The sequence below is a fragment of the Betta splendens genome, chromosome 15 (genome assembly GCF_900634795.4).
Source record: "Betta splendens chromosome 15, fBetSpl5.4, whole genome shotgun sequence".
Lineage (NCBI taxonomy): Eukaryota > Metazoa > Chordata > Actinopteri > Anabantiformes > Osphronemidae > Betta > Betta splendens.
The window spans coordinates 2360624-2382923 of record NC_040895.2 but is presented as its reverse complement, the minus strand read 5'-3'; the positions used below and the strand labels follow the sequence as shown (position 1 = coordinate 2382923).

The 22300-nt window shown below is 37.4% G+C and overlaps 1 protein-coding gene and 1 long non-coding RNA gene across 3 annotated transcripts; one reads left to right on the top strand and one right to left on the bottom strand.

The window, feature by feature from the left end:
* Positions 1-14: 14 nt before the first annotated feature.
* On the top strand, positions 15-16065 carry pitx3 (paired-like homeodomain 3). Its single transcript, XM_029127620.3, has 4 exons — positions 15-227; positions 4761-4932; positions 7950-8155; positions 14204-16065. The coding sequence occupies exons 2-4, from the start codon at positions 4824-4826 to the stop codon at positions 14768-14770; spliced, it is 882 nt and encodes a 293-aa protein (XP_028983453.1). The 5' UTR covers positions 15-227; positions 4761-4823; the 3' UTR covers positions 14771-16065.
* On the bottom strand, positions 8690-11161 carry LOC114842111 (uncharacterized). 2 transcript variants are annotated; one of them, XR_008692595.1, is made up of 6 exons: positions 11147-11161; positions 10191-10358; positions 9998-10063; positions 9552-9618; positions 9362-9464; positions 8690-9258 (listed from the first exon to the last, which is right to left on the bottom strand). It is a non-coding gene; the product is annotated as an uncharacterized LOC114842111 (long non-coding RNA). The 2 variants fall into 2 exon arrangements; XR_003783255.3 differs by lacking the exon at positions 11147-11161 and having other exon boundaries at positions 8694-9258; positions 10191-10808.
* Positions 16066-22300: the final 6235 nt, after the last annotated feature.

Here is a 22300-nt window from a genome sequence, read left to right as displayed (position 1 = left end):
AGTCCTCATCCCCTCCCTCCCTCCACTCTGCGTGGGGATCAAGCCTCACTCCTTCACCGTCTTCACGCCTGTCAACACTAGAACAAGTAGAAGAAAACTGCGCCACTGACGTTTTTTATGACTTTTTGACTGGGAACTTTTTTGCCAATGTCACCAAGACACCTATCGTTCGTCAGCACCGCTATTTGGTCTTTCCACGGATTAATTTAATCTCGTCAGGTTTCGAGGTAAGTCCACATAACATTTTTGCGCGTGCCTGCCTGCAAGCATCCATTCACAGTTTAGTGTGTAAAACGGACCGTTTTCAATTGCTTCTGGTAATGAATGGAGAACCTTATATCACTTTCTAATGCAGCCTTTGTGTAAAGCCGGACATTTTGGCAGAAGTTCACTTATACTATGCGTTTTCTGACTAACCTTATTATGCGAAAGAAAGACGAGCTATCAGCCCACGTCCTGCCACATTTAACACTGCATTTTTAATAACATGGACGATTAGCACAATTTAAACCGATAAAACTCAGGTAGTAGTCGCCGTTTTATTGTATAGACTTTCAAACGTGCTGAGCCCCTCTGGCCATGTGCGAGGCCGACTGGAGCAGAAGAAATTGGATGAACCGAAAGCCTTTGCACAGGAAGCCGCTGTGGAAATACTAATACGTCCAAAATTTTCAGCAACGTTGAAGAAATTGATAGGTGGCAGGTGGACTGAAAACCAGACACACAGACACGCGCGCACACGCACACATAAATAATACTTTGTTGAAAGACTACGTGACAATAAACAGGGTCGGCCTTAAAGCAAATGCTCGATAACAATTTGAAACTTTGTAATTATACTTTAGCCCCTAGTGTTGTTAAACTAAGACTTGAAAAAAACTCTTGTCACATGAGACACAGGGAAACTTGTATATGTATAATAAATACAGCATGTATAATAAAAACTATACACGACTGTAATTACGTGAAATACATTTACAATTTACAATCCACGACTTATTATTATTTAAGCTTATGTTTTAGCCGTACAATAAATTAGACTATTTTGCAAAATAAAACACGTCAGAAATCAGTAATGTCTCAGTTTCTTATACGCTTCCTTTTATACTAAATTTAAGTCATTTTGTTGAGGCAGCGCTGGTAATTTTCTCTGATAGAAATCGAAGGAATCACAGATTTAACTATCATTTCCTCGAACTGGCCTTCAGTTAATAGCCTCCTTTGCATCTGGCCCAGGGCTGCACGTATGAAAATAAAATTTGTTTAATCGAAATTTACGTTTGGCCTCGGGGTACAATGTAAATAGTTTTATTAGGCTTCATCCAGCCATGTTCACCATGGCATGTCAGAAGGCCGAGGCCTGTGGAATAATGAGGCCAAACCTACAGTGGCCTGTATCATTTGTTGCTCGATCATTTGCATTGAATTTTGAATTGGCCTGTATTAGGTTAGTCCATTGTCCTTTAGCAACTTGCACAGCGATATCCTACATGCCCGTTTTATTAAATTTTAAATTAGAAAAAGATGAAAAGCCTGACTCTGCAGCCACAGCGTGGCCTTTACCTGCATCCATTCAGAAATAATCTAACATTTATTATCTAAAATGAAATGTTTTATTTGCTCTGTGTAATTACCATAAACTATCAACTTTGTATTCATCGGCGATTTGTTGAATCGAAATGATGAATAAAATAATCATATGTTGTTTTACACCATCCTCTACTCAGGTTCATCAGAAGCTCCCTTCATCAGTGTTGTGGTTATTACTGTTGTGGACTAGTATTGGCTCAAACCTATTATCTCCTGTCTGTCTTTACATAGAGGCAGTGATCTGCTCCAGCACTGCCACGACCTCAGAGCCTCAATCATATGCAAATGACTGTTATACGAGAGCAGAAATTAACATCTACAAACACTGGACTGAAGTTCCATCTGCCACCTCTTCAAGAAGGCTCCTAATAAGTTCTCAGACAGCAAAGTGACACACATCTTAATCAACTCTTAATCCGGGGAATTAATTCTCGATGCGTTTTTGAATAATTCCCAGGCTAATGCCTACACTCTGTGGAAATGCGTACAGCCTGCCACAGGCATCGCCAGATGGACTAGCAATCCCTCACAAAATGAGAGGATTTTGCTCTTTATTATTATTATTATTATTATTATTAGTAGTAGTAGTAGTAGTGGTAGTAGTACATATTTATATAACAGGTATTTATTGTATTATTAAATTATTATAATATAATATTTATTATTATTATTATTATTATTATTATTATTATTATTATTATTATTATTATTATTATTATTATTATTATTATTATTATTATTATTAATAATAATAATAATAATAATAATAATAATAATATATCGTCACATGTAAGGTCGTAGATATAGATCTTACACATGCAGTGCTCCAGTTTATTTAAAGCAAAGAGTCTGGTATTTCAGTTATTTGCATCCGATTTGAACAGAACGCCTGCGGCACTGAGGACTAAAACATTGGCAATGCTTTATATTCCTAGTCTTGGCAACAGTATGTCAGGTGAATAGCATTGGTGTCTGAAACTACATCAACTGGGCCACAATATCCACCATATCTACAATGGTGCAACTGTGCCAAAGGAGAAGCCTGGGTCATCTTTATTTGATTAAAAAGAATTTCTAGCAATACATGAACATTTGCCGGATTCGTGAGATGCGTATTAGCATAGTAGCTGTTACTGAACAAAAATGAAACAGATCTTGTTTGAACAAAGACCACCTCAGATCCAAAGCCACAGCATGGAGCTGTTCAACGTCCAGTGTACATTGTATGAATTCTTCTTGCCAAATCTGAAAAACATGTGGTGGATTTTCCTTTATTGTAATACTACATTAAATTTGGGCTAGGGCGCCACGGTGGTGCGGTGGGTAGCACCGTCGCCTCACACCTCCTGGGTTCGATTCCCGGAGGCGAGCCGGGTGTGTAGTTTGCATGTTCTTCTCGTGTTCGCGTGGGTTTTCTCTGGGTTCTCCCACAGTCCAAAATCATGCATTAGGTTGATTGGCTATTCTAAATTGCCCGTAGGTGTGAGTGCGTGTGTGAATGGTTGTTTGTCTCTGTGTTGCCCTGCGATGGGCTGGAGACCTGTCCAGGGTGTACCCTGCCTCTCACCCATAGCCAGCTCCAGGCTCCATCACCCCCCCGGATAAAGCCTTATAGAAAATGGATGGATGGAATTTGGGATAAAATATGTTTTTTTTTAAATTTTCTTTTTAACATACAAATTATTTTAACATAAAATTTAACATAAAAATAAAATGGACAGATTTGTTATGGTCAGCCAGGTCAGTTGTAGTTTGAAGTAAAGAAAATGACAAATATAAACAAAATGTGAGGCCAAGAGAAAAATAGCAATTTACTTAATGTCATGACTACATTTTAAATTAGATTCATAATTCTAAATAACTCTATGTAATGTGCGTCTTGCCACTTCGTCGCAGGGTTCCTGTCTACACAAAAGCCATAATAACAAAAGGAACAACATGATTAAAAGCCCGAAGGATGAATTCCTCTTTTCAGAAAACATATTTGAGCTCCCTCATAGAGAGGCAGAAGGCTGAAAGGTTTAGTAGAGGTTATTCAGACCTCATCACAAAATATAACAGAACATTTTAAACAAAGAAGCCAGACTAGTGAAAGTAAACCCCTGGTCTACTGCCACCATCTGTTTAGCCACTGACACAACAGCCGCTGTATACAACCTCATTTGTTTTTAAACAAAATGGAAACAGCTTTTTGAAAATATTTTCTGATCTGATTTAACCTGAGAAGGAGTTCAAGCTCTTTGTGTGTTATGTGCGTTGCCGAGTGTCCTTGAAACTAAATATTAATATTTACACCCAGATACAACATTAATTAACATTAAAAAATAATATTTGCTGTATATAAACAAATGTTACATCACTGGCAGAAATAAACGCATATCAACTTCAGCTGATGCGGTTCGTTTGTGAGATAATGTCTTTTAACGTCTTCTCAACTGAGGAAGACATCAATTTTACTTCAGATCAGAAACGAAATTACGTGAAAAGATGATGTGGGTTCTTTTAGGTGTGAACTTTGTTGCATGCCTCGAATAAATAATGTTAGATCGAATGTATACAGTCATAAACAATAACTGTGCTTTTTTTTACAAAGGACGCCCCAACCACAATCTCTCTTAGTTCAGATTTATTTTTTTATTCCGTTATAATTTTTCTTGGATTTACAATGTTACCAGCAATAATTAGAAAGGCGAGCGTAGCGATGGGACGAGGGGAACGGAAACAACGAAAGGAAGAAAGTCCTAAACAAAGATTAGATATTGCTGTATTAATAACAAAAACAATATAGATGATGTGGATGATGCATAAAAGCTCTTAGGCATCGTTAAATCGCAAAGGACTGACACACTGACAGCACATCACCTGCAAGCGAAGGAGAGAGACAACGCAGGCGTTTTATTCAGTTAACGCGGTTGAAGAAAATATAGCCTAAATTTATAATTATGTCTGCATGACAATGTATATAAACGGCTAAAATACTCTGCGAATTACAGTGATATCCTACATGGAAAGTGTACTTGCAGTCATCCTTCACAATAAGAACAAGTCAGGTAAAATCTCCTAATCTCCTGTTCTCACAAGCTCTTTAACTCCTGTTGGCGTACTACGGTTTGGAATATAGTATTGTTCTCATATAACTTCTAATTAAACAGGCCCGACTTTGTTCACAGGAGGCTGCTGAGTGACGGAGGCTGAAGCCCGGCGGTCACTGTTTGTATGCGCAGAGCCTGCTCATGGATTTCAACCTGCTGACAGACAGTGAAGCCCGCAGTCCGGCGTTGTCACTCTCTGACTCCGGAACTCCGCAGCACGATCACGGATGTAAAGGCCAGGACAACAGCGGTTAGTAGACGCCACTATTCGTCCTCACGTCTGCAACTTTCATTTCCCTCTCTTCTTGTGGATTTTGACTATAATAGTACGAATAACAATAGCTATGCTTGAAGGCTACACTCCCGCTGTCCTCGGGTGGATTGCTGTGTGAGTGAGGTACATCTGTCTGTCTGTCTGTCTGTCTGTCTGTCTGTCTGTCTGGTAAAAGTCTTCTCTTCTCACCGCTTCAGCACCGGCCCTAAATATTCGTCAATTAATGATTTATCTTTTGCCTCTGCGGAGGACTATTGGTGTGAGTTTCTAACCCATGGGCCAATGTGATGGATTGTAATAGCATCAAGCGTTTGGCTTCAAATATAATAAAGTCTGTCTCTTGCGCATCAGCTTTCGGCAACTTGACTGAATTCATTATAACCGCGAAACATCGAGCTAGTTTCTATTTCTTTTTAAACGTTTTAAACTGTGTAATATAGGCCTGCAGGCTGATAGTAATGAGTTGTCTGCAAACCTCATTTACTCAATCTTTGAACATACATACAGTTGCTTAATCCACCTATATTGTGTAAAAGGCAGCACATATGATAAAGGAAATAAATCCCACCACCAAACTAAATACCATATATATATATATATATATATATATATATATATATATATATATATATATATATATATATATATATATATATATATATATTATATATATATATATATATATATATATATATGATGTATACAAACAGTTGTTCAAACAGTTGTTGGTTTAGGCATTTATTTTAATCATTACTGTATATACTATTCACCCAGTTTATTAGGGTAAGCCTTTTATTGTTGTTATAGACCATTGAATTATTAGAGCTGAATTGTTTAGTCAATGCAATAATCAGAATTAAAGGCCAGTCAGGCATTCCTGCATTGTTTTCATTCTCAGAAGACAGAAGGAGTCTTAATTATGTTTAAGGTACTGAAAATAAGGTGACAATGTGTGTATTTAATTTTAAAATTGTACAGTGATAACCTTTAAAACTACATCTACCATCACAGTGACGTGTGGGAGAACTTCCAACACAGTGAAACTAGTCTATTGTGCAATGTGCAAAACAATGCTTAGGGTAGAGACAGAAGTGTCTTTATGATTCAGTCAACAGAGTTTTGCCCCATGTATGTTTTAGTCTGCACCGAGCTGATTTTGATGGGCTGGGATGTACTGATGAATAATCTCACTGGCCTGAGCATGTGCAATAAAGGCTTCTGAAAGCAGGTTGGAGGTCTGCTTTTAAAAGCTATGACATCATTAACCCACAGATTAAATGCACTATGTGACTAATTTTCCTTCAGTGAATATATTTTTCACTATTTTCCTTTTCTGTTTGTTTTTTATGTTCCATATGTTAAAAAGTAATTTAATTAAACTTGTCTACGAGCTGTTTTCTATATCAAAGCCCTGAGAATCTGACCTTGAATGACTGTCATGTCAGCACATTATCAGTCAGATTGCCGTTATTGTCGTCAGTGCAGCTTTCTGCTAGATTACGGCCTTAACTTGGCCCTTATTGGTTTTGGTGGTGGCCCTGTGGCGCCTCTTTTTAGACCTTACTGATCATTTCACAGCGAGCTAAGCCTTTCCCAAACACAGCCCAACTTGCCCCAGCCACAAAAGCCTGATCCACAGGATTAGCTAGCCAGCTAATTTCACTTCTTTTTGTGAGGTCCACAAATTGTCCTAGCAGAAAGGATTTCTGGCAGCGATAACTTGGATATGATGTTGTTCTGTGGGACACATGCAATTGTTTCTTGATAGCATCTCACCTAACCTAATTTTTGTGATGGAAGGATTCCACATGATGACTGAGCAGACCTGACTATTATTTAGTTGGTTTCAGCAGGAATTAAGAGTGCAGACATGAATGAGTTTGAAGGATGGCAGAATATTGTGCCAATTCACAGCACATCCTGTTTTTCATGGCAGCATGAAAAAGCTCAGTTAGATGCTTGCTTACATCATGGTGGTGTTCTAATCAACATGCATTAAATGCTTTCCTAACTAAACCACTATTGTGGTTTTGTCGCCTAACAAATGCCTGTGTCTTTGTGTGATAAGGCTTCTTTAACAAATGGTTGACAGAGGTCAGGTCTGTATATTGCCATTATAGTTAGATCACCTCTACTGTATTTGTATGTTTAGTTTAAGGTGTCATGGTCTGCCTCCCTTCTCTTTTTCTTCATGTACCCATGTTAAAGCTTAGAGGAGTTCTGTCCAGGTCTGTCCACTGACTACTGATAATTAGTCCTACCAGCCGTAGGTCTAGTTCCACCTGCTCAGGGACTTGCTTAGGGGCCTTTGCCATAGTACAGTCCCACACATAAGCCCACTAGCCAGGAGTCTCAGTTCTCAAGCAGCTCAATGCCCAGGCCATGTGTGAAGAAAAAACGCCGGCTAACCACCTCCCAACACTGTGTACATCAGCATCCAATGGATTGGAGTGGCCCTGAGGGGTCTGCTCTCCACATTTTCTTAACAAGCCTGCTTCGTGGTCATCGTCTCAGCAGTTGTAACAAGACCCATAAATCTTTGCCTAGAGTTGAGCAAGACTTGCATGTTGTCACGCTACTTTGTTAAAGTTTGTTGCATTTCACCTCTCCCTCCATATGAGTCACGTGACAGCCTCTATTATATCTTGTTCACATTATAACATACTTATATTTGTGGTTTGTATTCTTGCATTTATCTGTGATTGTATTGATGTCTGTTTTCACATGTCTTAGTCTTTACTAGTCACATATTGTGTAATATCCTAGCTTGCTTTGTTCAGTTCAGACTTTTTTCATCATTTAATTGTACTCTTGATCAAACTGGCTTTTTGAGTCCTGGTAAAGTCAATCAAACATAGCATTGGGATGTGTATTTTTTGTTTGTTTGTCTGTTGACTACTCTTTAATTAGCAACGAGGTCCTTATACCTTATAAGGTATTTAAAATTTAAAAAATGAATTAAATAAAACAAATTTCTTTACATATGTCTACAGACACAGAGAAATCTCAGCAGAACCAGCTGGATGAGACTAGCCCAGAGGATGGCTCTCTTAAGAAAAAGCAGCGGCGACAGAGGACTCACTTCACCAGCCAGCAGCTTCAAGAGCTGGAGGCGACTTTCCAGAGGAACCGCTATCCCGACATGAGCACCAGAGAGGAGATAGCAGTGTGGACCAATCTCACTGAAGCACGAGTCAGAGTAGGTCTCAGAATGGTTGAACGTGTGTATGGACATCTCTATATACTGTATGCGTGTTCAATAAGGTTATACTGGCAGTAAGATTATTGTTACTATTTCGTAAATGGCATTACATTTCTAATACAATAGATCAAGATATAGATAAAGTAATTCGAATTATGGGGAAAAAAAATGATGTACACTGAAAAAAAATAACTTTTAAGACTTACTTAAAAAAATCTCTAACAATTTGCACACAAAGTTTTTAATTATATTTTACTAGGAAGATATCAAGTACAGTTTACCTATCAGGATCAAGTAAAATTTACTTACTATTAAACATGATGCTACTGAAGAGACTTATTAAATGTTACTTAATTTTACTTAAGTAATGAGTTATTTTTATTAATATTTAAGTAAAATCAATGCTCCTTTTTAGAACATGAAGCTCATTATCATGAAAATATTAGGTAAATCTTATTATAGTAGAGTATATTGTATTATACTGTAAGCTTTTAATTGACTATTAAATTTACTTTTATGACATTGTTATTAACTACAATTATGTAGACGTTACCAGTTTTATTTTGATACATTACCATATTTATTTTTCTTAATGCATGAACATTTAAATCAACTACAATACAAAATAGAACTAAACTGTTTGAAGATTCAATGCTTAAAACATTGAACAAAACAACTTCTGTGTGTACCAATGAATTACTTTTGAATTAAACCACAAACAGGTTTTAAATTTGTTTTGTTATAAGGTTTATAACAAAAAAATGTTCTCAGGGGGTGTTGGTTTTTCAAACGCAGAAAGCATCTATGACTTTTTGCCATGGTGTTTAGGCAACAACTTTGACTTGTAAGTTTGTTGACACTTCAATCTCATCCAGTTCCAGGACAGGTTTCTGAAACAGCTCAGAAGTGTAGCACAATGCTATGAGGAATGCAGGGTTGAGGGCATAAAACAGGCCCATACGTGGGTAAGCTTTAGCTGCAGTAGTAGTGCATCCTGTGAACGTCTCCTTGTCTTCAAAAAAAATTGAAACCTCCACTATCCTCTTCATCAGCCCTATGGACACATGGATCTTTAGGATGTGTTGAGTGTCATCACTCCTCTAGCACAAAGGATCAAAAAGATCAAAAAAACTTCTATTATGAAACAAATACAAAAGACCAAGTACTTTCTTAATAATGCACAGTGAACATGAAAAACTGTACCTAGTGAATCTGTCCGGAATTTGAGAAACACGCCAAGTATGTGGATCCCCAAAGAATTGAGAGAAGAACTGATGTAGATTTCGTTCTGTCTTTTGGAATGCAACTAGGAAGAAGAAAGAGTGATTAACCATAGCTCTATACAGTATGTAGTGGGAGAAACACTATACAATACAGGGACAAAAAACAATACCTGAAACAAGCAGTGCAAGAGGAAGCGGAGGATCCAGCTGGTAAGTGGGTGTGATAGGTTTGAGGATCTAATAAATGAGGTGGTGACAGGAGACTTAGTTATTGCATTTGCATTATTAAGTATAGTTCCCAACTGATCCAGAGTAAGGGCTTGTTTTCTGCAGCGTGACAACTGACATACTGCTTTAGTCGGCCCTGTGGCCTGCAGGCGCAGACAGGCAATAACGCCAAGCAGTATAACAGAGTTCAACATAACCCCGATAAGCCCGAAAGAATAGGCATAGGTATAATCCAAAGCAAAATAACATGGCAAACATGTGCTTCGTTTAGCACTCATAGCACATTTACACCGTGAAACTAATAACAGATCACCAGTAATTAAATAAGTTATACATAAAGAGTATTAAAATACTTATCACAGTACACTAAACGGTAACCGGTACATACCTCCTGCGCTCACCAAGAGTACAATTGTTCCTTAGCAATAGCTAATTACTAGCGGCTCACACGTTCCTGAAATGAAAACAGCAACAGTCACAGCGGAAGAACAGACGTTTTCACATTCACTAATAAGGCGACCAAACAGTTGCTGAACAAACGTTGAACCAAAACTTCTGTATTAGTTTTAAACACAACATACTCCTGCGTGTACAGCCTCCGTACGTTTGCCTAAGTGTGCAGACGCTCGCGTCCAGCAGCCACGCCCACAATGCGTCTCCGTTGGATGACCGGGTGCAAAACATGCACGGTGGTCATTTACAGAGGCACGAATTGCAACACAAAGGTTAAACACAAGCCGTGATTATGGCTACAGGTGAAAACAATTAGGAAAACAAGTTAGCGAAACAAGGAGTGCACGAGCAGAAACAGAACCTGCAAAATAAAGGTTCCCAGACCGGAAGTCAAGCTGTCGACTACACAGAATCAATATTACATAATTTAGACAGTTTTACATAAATAAATAATTTTTAAGTAAATAGGATCTATTTGTGGTGTTTTCGCAGAGCATTTCTCCGAGTTTAACTTTAAATTAGCGACCTTGAGTTTTTATGTTCTTGTTTTACCTGCGTTTATGATAAAGATAACGTTAGCTTAAATTTTATCCTCCTTACACCAAGAAAGAAAAAACGAGCAGGCTCGGAATTCAAACGCAGACCACACACAAAGACCTACAAGCCACACAGTATAAGGGTAGCTTATACAAGTAGCACAGTATAGGGGGCTACTTGAAAGAACAAAGATGCCTAATGGTGGTAACATTAGCAAGATATTAATGCTGATGGAATAACACAATAATGACTATTATGTTTAATGACCTACTTCTATTTCATACACACTTAGTCAACCTGTACCACATCTTCAGATGAAAACTTTAGCACTTCCATGTCCAAAAAATACAAAGTGTTTCAGAGGTAATGTTAGCCAACCGGCACAGCAAAAACAAACTGACTCGGCTGACTAGCTTAATGTAACTACCATATCCTCATTAAAGCACTTATTAAAAAAAAGCAAACGATAGCAAAACAAAATGCACAATGACCCATTAAATAAAACAAGAAAGCACTTCCTTGTACACAGGAGATGCTCCCATCTCACCAGCGCCTTTCTGGAACTTTGGAACAAAACCATCATAGGTCAAATTGCGGGCGGGAATCTGTTATCTTCAAATGTGCATGCACTGATTTACCTGCCCAATGTTGTACTAATAAATTTTAATTAGTATTTTTTGATACATGTGCAGTGACTGTAAAACTCTTAGATGTTATAAATAAATACCTAGTAAAACTTACTGTCCCCACACAATTAATTTATTACATTGTCACTGTCAATGTTATGACAGTTATTTTAATATGTTTTACTACACCAAAAAGTTATTTTTATCAGTGTATAATATGAGCATTAGGCAGGTGAGATGATAACTAGATTTCATTTCATTCCAACAAAGCCTTTCAACAAAGTTTACATACTAAACCTAAATGGCAAAAGTGCAGGAGAATGTGTCCACACCCAATGGATTAGTCACTGGAGCTATTTGCAGCAGGACACTCATTGTGGTAGACAACAATACAATAGTTGCTCCCCCACAAAAAGGAATCAAATTAATGTTGACTGCTGTGTTTAAAGGTCACATACCACACACTCTTGGTTGTTATTTTGAAAGAGCACCAGACAAGTTGTCTTGTTCCTCTTTGACTGCTGACCCTTCAATCTCTTGCACCAGAGCAAATTCCTACATCACCTGTCAGCTTGATTCATGTCATCTGTCACAAAGCCCATCAACCGTCTAAGGTCAGTTTCTGCTCTCTGGACAACTCGAACCCAGTGTTGTTGCCATATCAAACATTCGACACATTAGGAATTTTAGCCTGACGATATCTTGGATCAGACCTGTCAATATTTTTACAGTGTTTCTACTATGCAGATCAGAGCTCAATACAGTGACTATACCTTAAAGAACTGCAGAACATTTATTGAAATGATGTTATTGCTTGTAGAGTGACAGAGAAAAAAACAATTGTCTGCATTTTAAAACTTTACAATCCAGTGAAACGTGAAGAAAATTAAAACAGTGACTCCACATGTGCAACAGCTTCTACCCCCTGCTTTTAGGTACTGTTGTCCTGTATTGTTTTTAAGTTGTTATTCAAATGAAATGAAATAAGCCATGTTTTCAGCTTGGTGAATGCCCAGCTTGGAAATCTGTAACAAATGCAGAATTCCATAATTGTGTATCACATTTACTAAAGTAGAATAAAATCCCAATAAAAGCTACAACCCAGTCTCTACTAGACTGTAGACTTCAGCCACCAGTCAACAAAATGGTATAAATGGTAAATTATGATGGCTTAACGTCTAATGGGGTCAATTAAATGAATTATTAATAATATTTTTTTAAGAATTAATTATGACAAAGCAGAATACAGAACAAATACAAAATCTATACCTGCTGAGTTTTTTTGACCAAATAAGTTGGTTAGACTCACATTTCACTGCTAATAAATATGGAACAGTACAGATGTTCAAGCTGCTTTGCATTAGGTGATTTGCATGCTGCTCTCCAACGTATGCACTCTTAGCTGCAAATGTTACAGCGTATTCATCACTGTGCATTCTGACAGAATAGAGAGCATCGCCCAGCAAGTGTTGTCCTCACCTAGCTGAGCTGAGCACTGCTTTGTTAGTTTTCACTACTTGTTCAGTAAGCAAAGTGAACTGAAGCCGAGGACCAGGGGCCTCATGTACAAAGACATGCGTAGATTTCTTACTAAACTTGGCATAAGTTCAAATCCAGAAAACTGTGTCTCCTGGTTGTGGTATTTATGGATTTAAAGTTGACCATAAAGATGACCAACAGCAGAGAATCAACAAGGGAAAGGCATAAATGTTGTACAAGCAGTAAAGAGACAATACATAATAAACCCTATTTTTCATAAATGACAATCATTTTATTTATTGTAAAGTGTACTAACATATAAAGTTAGCAAATGACTTTAAAGCTTTAAACACATGATGCATTTGTGCTTTTTTGTATCAACAAACGAAAAGTTTCAACAAACCCTTCATTTAGATTTTCCACTAAAACTTAATCCATTTTATTTCCTCCAAATATAGGAGCATAAAATGACAAATGTCATTGCCCTTCTGTGACATTTCTTTCATTAGTGTGCCACTATTCAAATAAGTGACTGATTGGTTTTAATAAACCTTGTTTAATATGACTGTTTGAAGATACACTTCAGCTTACTTTCTGGGATCATTGTGTCTTTCAAAATTCTGGCTGCAGGAGCACACAAAATTATTAAACTTTTTGAGAAGGGTTAGGATGCGCTGACTGCTTAGTTTCAGAATTAAACTTTGCAGACTACTAACACATTTAGATTTCTTGAGTAAAAAAGGGATTTAAAAATAACTTTTGCAATCATTCATTTTGTCCCTTGTGTTCAAAAATAAACATTAATTTAAATGATATGTCAAACTCTATGAAAGGGATTAATTTCATTTTCTTCATTTGCTTATGTCAATAAGTTTATTTCACAAATTTTCCAGAGCTTTCTTTGTAAGTAGACCATTAAACTGACTAACTATACAATGTTTATTACAAAAAAGATGTTTGCATTTTGAAACATGTAGCAGATGAGTTTTCACTCTTTTAAAGGAAAACGATACAGTCTAACAGTCTTTGGCCATATTCTGATCACATTGTTATGGCCTCGCACCAGGAATAATTGTCATAAGAAAGACTACCAAAAGGCACTGGCGGGACTTTAGAACACATTATAAATAATAAAATAGTATGTAATCAATATTAAGCAAACTAGTAAAAACAAAGGTTGCATAAGCTAATAAAAAGTGGAATATATATGTACATATGTACTGTATGTATGTATATATATATATATATATGTGTGTGTGTGTGTGTGTGTGTGTGTGTGTGTGTGTGTGTGTGTGTGTGTTTTGTTGTTAAACCTTTTGTTTAATTTTAAATGTAGTACCATTCTATTGGTAGTGTTGTGAAGATGCATTGCATCAAAGGCTGTGTGAGTGTACAAGTGTACTGCAATTCCATTTAAAATGTAATCTATTTTAATGTAAAGTGCTTCTATATAGAAAAACTATATGACTACACTATAAACTATTTTCACGCTTTTTTAGGTGTGGTTCAAGAACAGACGTGCCAAGTGGAGAAAGAGGGAGCGAAACCAGCAGGCAGAGTTGTGCAAAAATGGCTTTGGTGCTCAGTTCAACGGACTCATGCAGCCCTACGATGATATGTACACGGGTTACTCCTATAACAATTGGGCTACCAAGAGCCTAGCAAGCAGCCCACTCTCTGCAAAGAACTTCCCGTTTTTTAACTCTATGAATGTAAGTCCTCTGTCATCCCAGCCCATGTTCTCTCCTCCCAGCTCCATCCCCTCCATGAACATGGCCTCCAGCATGGTACCCTCAGCAGTGGCTGGAGTTTCCACAACTGGTCTGAACAACCTGGGCAACCTCAATAACCTGAACAGCCCCACAGCACTCAACTCAGCAGCAGTGACTGCAGCTACTTGCCCATATGCCAGCACAGCAAGCCCCTACATGTATAGGGACACCTGCAACTCCAGCCTGGCCAGCCTGCGGCTCAAGGCCAAGCAGCACACAAATTTTGCTTACCCAATGCAGAACCCTGTGTCCAACCTGAGCCCCTGCCAATATGCTGTGGACCGACCAGTATGAAGAAGCTCTCTTTGACCTACCTGACCAGCTCTAAAACCACTATTAACCAAATCACATCTTTTTAGTTGCACCAATCATGTACCTTTTTGTGCTGCAGACTTGTGGATTGTTTTAATACACAATGAAAACAAGCTTGACTGCTAAAACAACAAATTGAGACTGAAGAGAAATGATCTTCAGTCTGTGGTACATTGAGAACTGACCACCAGCTTGTAAGAATTTCTAAAGATTGTCTTTTTTCATTATTCCTTCTTTTCAACTGCTTCATTAGCGTAAACTCAAAAAGGAAGGGAAAGTAAAACAAGGATGTTCACAACATCTTGCCTCAAAAGCATATTTTCTTCAGTGATGGGAAAAGGACCTTAGAAATAGAGAATGTAAATATTGGACTTTTCCTGTTTTGTATGTGTCAGAATATATGACAACTTAGTACTTTACATCAAGAAAAACATGTGTTTTTAAAAGTAGGCCCAGAGATGAATGAGACCATGAACACGCTCACTTGTTAGCTATAATTAAGAATTCCTCACCCTTTGGAAGGTTGTCAGGCAAAGAGGAGTTTAGACAGGTAACAGAATGACAATATTTGAAAATAAACACTATTAAAATACAAAACCATCACATACATATATACATATACACAGAGGGGAAACATGTAAGATTCTTTAAGTAAAGCTCCCAAAAGCTTTTGACAATAGAATTCTGTGGTGTTCTAAAAAAAGAGTTCTTGACTGTAAAAAACGATGTAAGAGTGCAGTTGTTATAACAAAGAACTAGCTTTGCCTTTTGTAGCCTGCTTTGTTACATTAAAGCATGAAACAAAAACACATGACCACGATGCCATGATGCCCCAAATTTATTTCCATTGTAACAGTCACTTGGATGGACGATGACAGAGATGTTCCAGTGACTGCTCACTGTTATGTTTTACCTATAGGCTCAGGAGGAGTTTATAAAGGTGGCGGCTGAGCCAAAGCCAGGAAAACATATGGCCTCAAAGAACAAGGGTCCGAGTGGAGCCACAATGAGGGGCCAGCAGCCTAAGTCTTCATAAGCATCTGCAATGGTTTATTGTTCTGACATTTCATTTACTGATGCTTTTTCTTCATAGCAATTTCTAGGTAAGTTTTAAATTACCTGGCTGTTTTCAAATAGCTTGTCATGAGCATGGAGAGCTCTGAAGACTCTGAAGACAATACTAATTGACTCTACAACACTGCCTGTACTTGTTTACCTACGTACTGCTCATAAAATATATGTGAACCATTGTTTGTAGTAAACTCATATTTCACATATCATTGTTCTAACGTGGACTTGTACTGTAAATAGCTACATTTTAGTATATGAAGACAAAAGCACACCGATAAAAGCTGATATTGTGAAAAGCTTGTCAAGGTTTGCTTGTGTGCTGTGCAGTTCACTTTCATGTAAGTGAAATATGGTAGTCAAGCCGGCTTTTATTGTCATTCCAACCATGTACAGTTCAGTATACAGTAAAACGAAACGGCGCTCCTCCAGGACCAAGGTATTATATACATGCAACATAATTTACAATATTTACAATATTGTAATTATTAATTACAATAATACAACCATTTACAAGATTTACATTACTGTGCAGAAAGTCAATTTTACAAAAGAGACAACAGACAAATGTGCAGACAGGACAACAGCTACAGAAAAAAAGTCACATTTTAATACTTTTGTGGGGATGAGGTAGTTCCATTAGTATGTATGTTTGTCAGTTTCGTCCAGATGTTATTTGAGATTGTCACCGGGTGTTTTATGTGTGTGTTTATGTTTGTCAGTTCACTCCCTTTTTTTGAGGAGACATATGACTTGTGGAAGGAAGCTGTTACACAGTCTGGATGTGAGTGCCCGAATGCTTCTGTACCTTGTTCCAGATGGCAAGGAGTGAAGAGTGTGTGAGATGGGTGTGTCCGATCAGCCACAATGCTCGTGGCATTTATGGATACAGCATGTGGTGTAGCTGTTTTCGACAGAGAGGAGAGAGACCCCAATGATCTTCTGAAATAGTAAAGACAGCCTATGGTCAGCTCTGCGATTGAACAGTTCCCCAACCACACAGTGATACAGCTGCTTAGGACAATCTCTAGAGTCCCTCTATAGAAGGTGTTAGGAATTGGTGGTGGAAGTGGAGCCTTCCTCAGCCTTCTCAGGAATAAAAGATGCTGTTGGGCTTTCTTGAGCAGGAAGCTTGTGTTGAAGGACCAGAGGCCTTAAGTAATGAAGGATACAGTAGGAGCAGCTAAGAATCGCTGACTAAATTCAGCAGGGTTTCAGCTGGACTTCAGTGTGGTCTCATTAATCCCCATGCAAGGCTCACTCCCCTACTGTGACATAGTCAACTAGATGAAGCATTTCCATTAGAAAATGCACAGTGAATGCTTTCATGCTCAATGTATTGTGAAAAATAAATAATTGTTAAAATAGCAGAAATATTTACAACATAGCTTAAAGTATCTGAACCATTTAAATCATGGATGAATGTATTTGAAAAGTATGAGGAGTTAAATAGAACTGAATATTTGCAGGAGAAGATGAAGCAGCTGCCAAGTTGAGGAAGGTTGAAAAGATTGAAAAGGTCTGCTTAATTTGATAAAATGTAGCTCAATGTTTTAAAACAGCTAAATAGTCCAAAACCTGAAAGAATAGCTGAAAGTTGTGTAAACATTTAGAACAGCTGAGAGTAATTGCAGAGGAATTCATTGAATTTTAAATGAAGAATGGTTGGAGCATTGGAGGAAGCATGTGCAGGTATTTGCTAAACAGTAAAATAGCCATATTAAATAGTCATAATAAACTAGCTGAAAACTGAAATATCACTATTTATAGCTAAAATCTGGATTGGTGCATTTATTTTGAAAGGATAAGGAGGAATCATAGGAAGGTAATTGCTAAGTAGTAAAATAGTCTCATTAACTAGTCAAATTTATGCATTCAAAAGCAAAAATAGCGCTATTAAAGCTAAAGATATGGATGGTGCTTTTATTTTGAAATAATTTGTAGAAGGTGTGTGTGCTTAATTGCTAAACTATGAAATAGTCTTATTATCTAGTCTCAGTTAACCTTTCAAATGTAGAAATAGTGCTATGAAAGCTAAAGATTTGGACTGGTATTTTAAAAGGATTTTGTTGAGGTGTATGTATGCTTAAGACCTAAACTTTAAAATAGTATTATTAACTAAACACAATTACCTATTAAAAGGCAAAATTAGTGCTATTATGGCTAAATATATATATATATTGGTGCATTTATTTTGAAAAGACTTGGACGACGTGTATATGCTTAACAAACAAAAAGCTGAAGGTTGCAATAGTTAAAAAACAGACCTGATGCAAAGGTGAATATGGTAATGGAAAATAACCCTCACTCATAGTTTAACAGAGGTTAACAATAAAAAAAGGCTCATTAAGTAATCATATTCAACCAATCCAAAGCAGTGCTTTTCAGGCAAAAGACTGAATTGGTGCTTTTATTTTGAAAGGATGTGCACGAAGTGTGTGCCTAATTACTAAAATGTATAATAGTCTCCTTAACTAGTCATAATAAAAACAGTCAAAGGCAGAAATACTGGTATACAAACTGAATCTTTGGATTAGTACTTTTATTTTGAAAGGATTTGGAGAAAGTTTCTGTGGTTAATTGTTAAACTGTAAAAAAATTGGATTGGTGCTTTTATTTTGAAAGGATATGGAAAAGGCCTGTGCAGGTATTTCCTAAACAGTATATTAGTCTAATCACCTAGTCATAATAAACCTGTTAAAAGCAGAAGTATTCCTATCTTTAGCTAAAGATCAGGATTGGGGCTTTTATTTTATTTTTATTTTATTTTATTTCGTTTCTGTAGCTGAAAGTATAAGTACTAGTTAGATGCAGAAAAACGATCGGAAGAAAAATAATAACTAGATAAGGAATTTCCATAAGAAAATGCACAGTGAATGCTTCCAAGCTGAATGTATTCCTGAAGAATTGCCGAAAGTAGCTGAAACATTTAAAACAGATGAAAATAGCTCAAGCATGTAAAGCATAGTTGAATGTATCTAAAAAGAAATAGGAATTGATTAAACAATGCTGAATATTTGCAGAAGATGCTGAAGTAGTTGAATTTCAAATGGAGGAAATTTGAAAAAGATTTGCTGAAATTAAAGAACTGCTGAAAACCAAGGAAGTGTGTAAAGGTTTGCTTAATTTGTTGAAATATAGCCAAATATATCAAAATGACGTATGTCATGAACCTGGGCTGTTCCTGTGCTTTTGTGGTTGGCCATGTTCATTTCCTGTTTTATTTTGGTAGTGTTTCCGGTTTCTGTTCTGTTGTGTCTTTTGCCTACTTTACGTTTCTGATCACGTGTCCTGTCAGCTGTCTCCACTCAGTAATTAGTTTCCTGCGTTTAAACTCCAGTACACATCTGTGCCACCATCTATCGTGGTGTAATGTTGTAGATTAGCAAACAAAATGTATGCATCATTGTGCTGACACAATACTTTTACTGTTACTTTTACTGTTTTTTACTTTTACTGTTAAAACCATCTTGCTACAGCCTAATTAGATGGAACACAAACATAAGTGCATATTTTTTACAACTGATTCTGGGTAAGCGAGTGTGATATTGTGCTTATTGAACAGTCTAATTGCAGCAAAGAGCAAAGATCTCCTTCCCATGACAAGGGTGGATCAGTCTGTCACAGAAGCTGCTCCCCAGATCAGACGGTGTGTCCTGCAGTGGGTGAAAGTCAAGGTCCAGGATAGATGTTGGCTTTGCCAGGACTCTTCTGTCACCCACCTCCTGTATTGCAGACAGAACACAGCCCAGGACAGAGCTGACCTCTGAACTACCATGTTACTATTTTGTCAGTCTATATACCTGTTTCAAGTAAAATAGTTTTCTGCAACCAGATACAGGGTAATTTGGCATAGACACAGTTCTAAATAGTTTTTTTAGTTATTGCCAGATAGGTATGTTAAAGCACACATTTTCCAGTTTTAACAGCAGCTGCGTTAACTGCTACAGTATATTAAACCCTTACCATGCTGTTGTACTGTACCTGGTGTGGAGTTTGCATGTTCTCCCCATGTTTGCGTGGGTTCTCTCCGGGTTCTCCGGCTTCCTCCCACAGTCCAATGACGTGCATTAGGTTGATTGGCTTCTCTCCATTGCCCGTAGGTGTGAGTGTGTGTAAATGGTCGTCTGTCTATGTGTTGCCCTGCGATGGACTGGCGACCTGTCCAGGGTGTACCCTGCCTCTCGCCCGTAGCCAGCTGGGAAAGGCTCCAGCACCCCTGTGACCCCGCACTAGGGAGTAAGCGGTTAAGAAAATGGATGGATGGATATCAAAATGGCTAAATATTGTAATTAAATAGTTTTGATTTCAAGAGCTGAATGAGTAGCTCAACGTTTTGGAAATATTGAATACAGCTGGAATTTGCTTCAGAACAAGTATTTGAATTTAAATTGATAAAAGTTGTTGTTGTAATTGCTGAACAGTAAAATAGTTTCATTAACTAGTCATAATTAACTAGTCACATGCAGAAAAGTGATATTTAGGAGAGATGTGATATGATATTTAAGTGATATTTAAGAGTTAGACTGGTGCTTTTTGAAAGCAATTTGAGGAAGCGTGAGTCCTAAATTGCTAAACTGGAAAAAGCGCTCATTAAATAGTCCTAAATAATAAAAAAAGCAGTCAAAAGCAGAAATCAAAAAGGTTTAGAGCTTAGTTAGTAGCACTAAAAGTTTAATGCTCTTATTTTGAAATGATTTACAGGAAGCTTGTGTGGGTAATTGGTAAATTGTAAAACTGTTTCATTAACTAGTCATAAAAAACTTATAGACTCTTTACCGATTCACAATTAACCATTCAAAGGCAGAAACTATTCTAATAAAGCTAAATTTAATTTGGTTTCATGCTTTTATTTTTAAAGGATTTAGAGATGCATGTGCTTTATAGCTAAACTTTAAAATAGTCTTATTACTTGACACAATTAACCATTCAAAAACAGAAATTATGCTATTAAAGCTAAAAATTTGGATTGGCACTTTTATTTTGAAAGGATATGGAAGACACCTGTGCAGGTAATTTGTAAATATTTAAATTTTAAAATTGTCTTATTATCTAGTCACAATACACCAGCTGAACGCAGAAATAATGCATTTTTAGCTAATGATCAGGATTTGGGCTTTTATTTTGAAAGGATGTGGAGGAGCTATGTGTGCTTAATAGTTAAAATATAAAATACTCTCATTAACTAGTCACAATTATCCATTCAATAGCATAAATAGTCCTATTAAAGCTAAAAGTTGGATTGGTGCTTTTATTTTGAAAGATTCAGAGGAAGTGTCTACGGTGGCCCTGAAGTGCAAGTCGCAAACAAAAAAAAGACGACATTAACAAGAAACACAACAACATTAATAGAAAACACACCAACATTAACAGAAAACACGACGACATTAACAGAAAACACAGCGACATTAACAAAAAACACAACGACATTAACAGAAAACACACCAACATTTCAACATTATGGAAAGGGTAGGGACCAGGTCTTGTTTCTGATCGGTCACAAGCTAAGTCCGTCAAACTTTCACTTCCTGTTTTTACCTGCAAGCTAAAAACAGGGTTATGCTGTGCTAATTAAAATATTAAGGGCTATTTAAGGAAGGGTTTTGTTGGAGACGGGTCCTATTCAACCGTCGCTGCCATCTACAGCTGCATGGAGACCGAATAACGTGGTTGGTGCTTGGATAGAAACCGGAAATAAAACTGTTTAAATGCTTGGTGAACTGAATCCGCAAGGATCTCTAACTCACGGATTGTTTGGTAGATGGACTTACTTTTTATTGAGGCCAAACTAAGTACTGCACTGTATGGCGCAGCTTATATACTGAGCTGAAACTTGTCTAAGTGCCTTGTTCAGTAGCCAAACAGCTCTTCAGGTCCCCAAAGTCCTAAAAAAATCGCTCTTCCCTCATCTTATTAAAGAGTAGACTCCATCCCACTGAGTCCTGCTTCTTTCAGTTTCGGTTTGGGTGTCCGAATATTTATTGTTAAAGGTCCATACACACGCTTTTTTCATGCTCCACAATGGTAAAGAATTGGACCTTGATGTCTCAGTAAGGTGTCTGTAACTTTTCATGCCAAAAAAATCTGTAAATCGCCCACACGGCCGTCTGAAAACGTGTGTTTTAAGCTCTCGTCCACAGCACTCTGTTTTAGGGGTGTGTCGCAAGTGAAGTTGATGGCCACACCCCTTTGAGGAAGCGCATAGCCATGATCCGCCAAGGGGATCAAACGTCACGGTCATTGAATCCATTCTAACAGCAAAACTGGCTAACTCGTCCTCGTAGTAGAGTTCAACCATACGTTTGATTCAAAATCTGACTCTGAAGTCGAATGGGAGGCTGTTGAAGTGGTTACACTTCGACTAGCGCAGGGTACGTCTAACTGGCAATTTCACATTTAATTTAATTTATTGATTTATATAATACGTAACTTGATTAGCAGCTG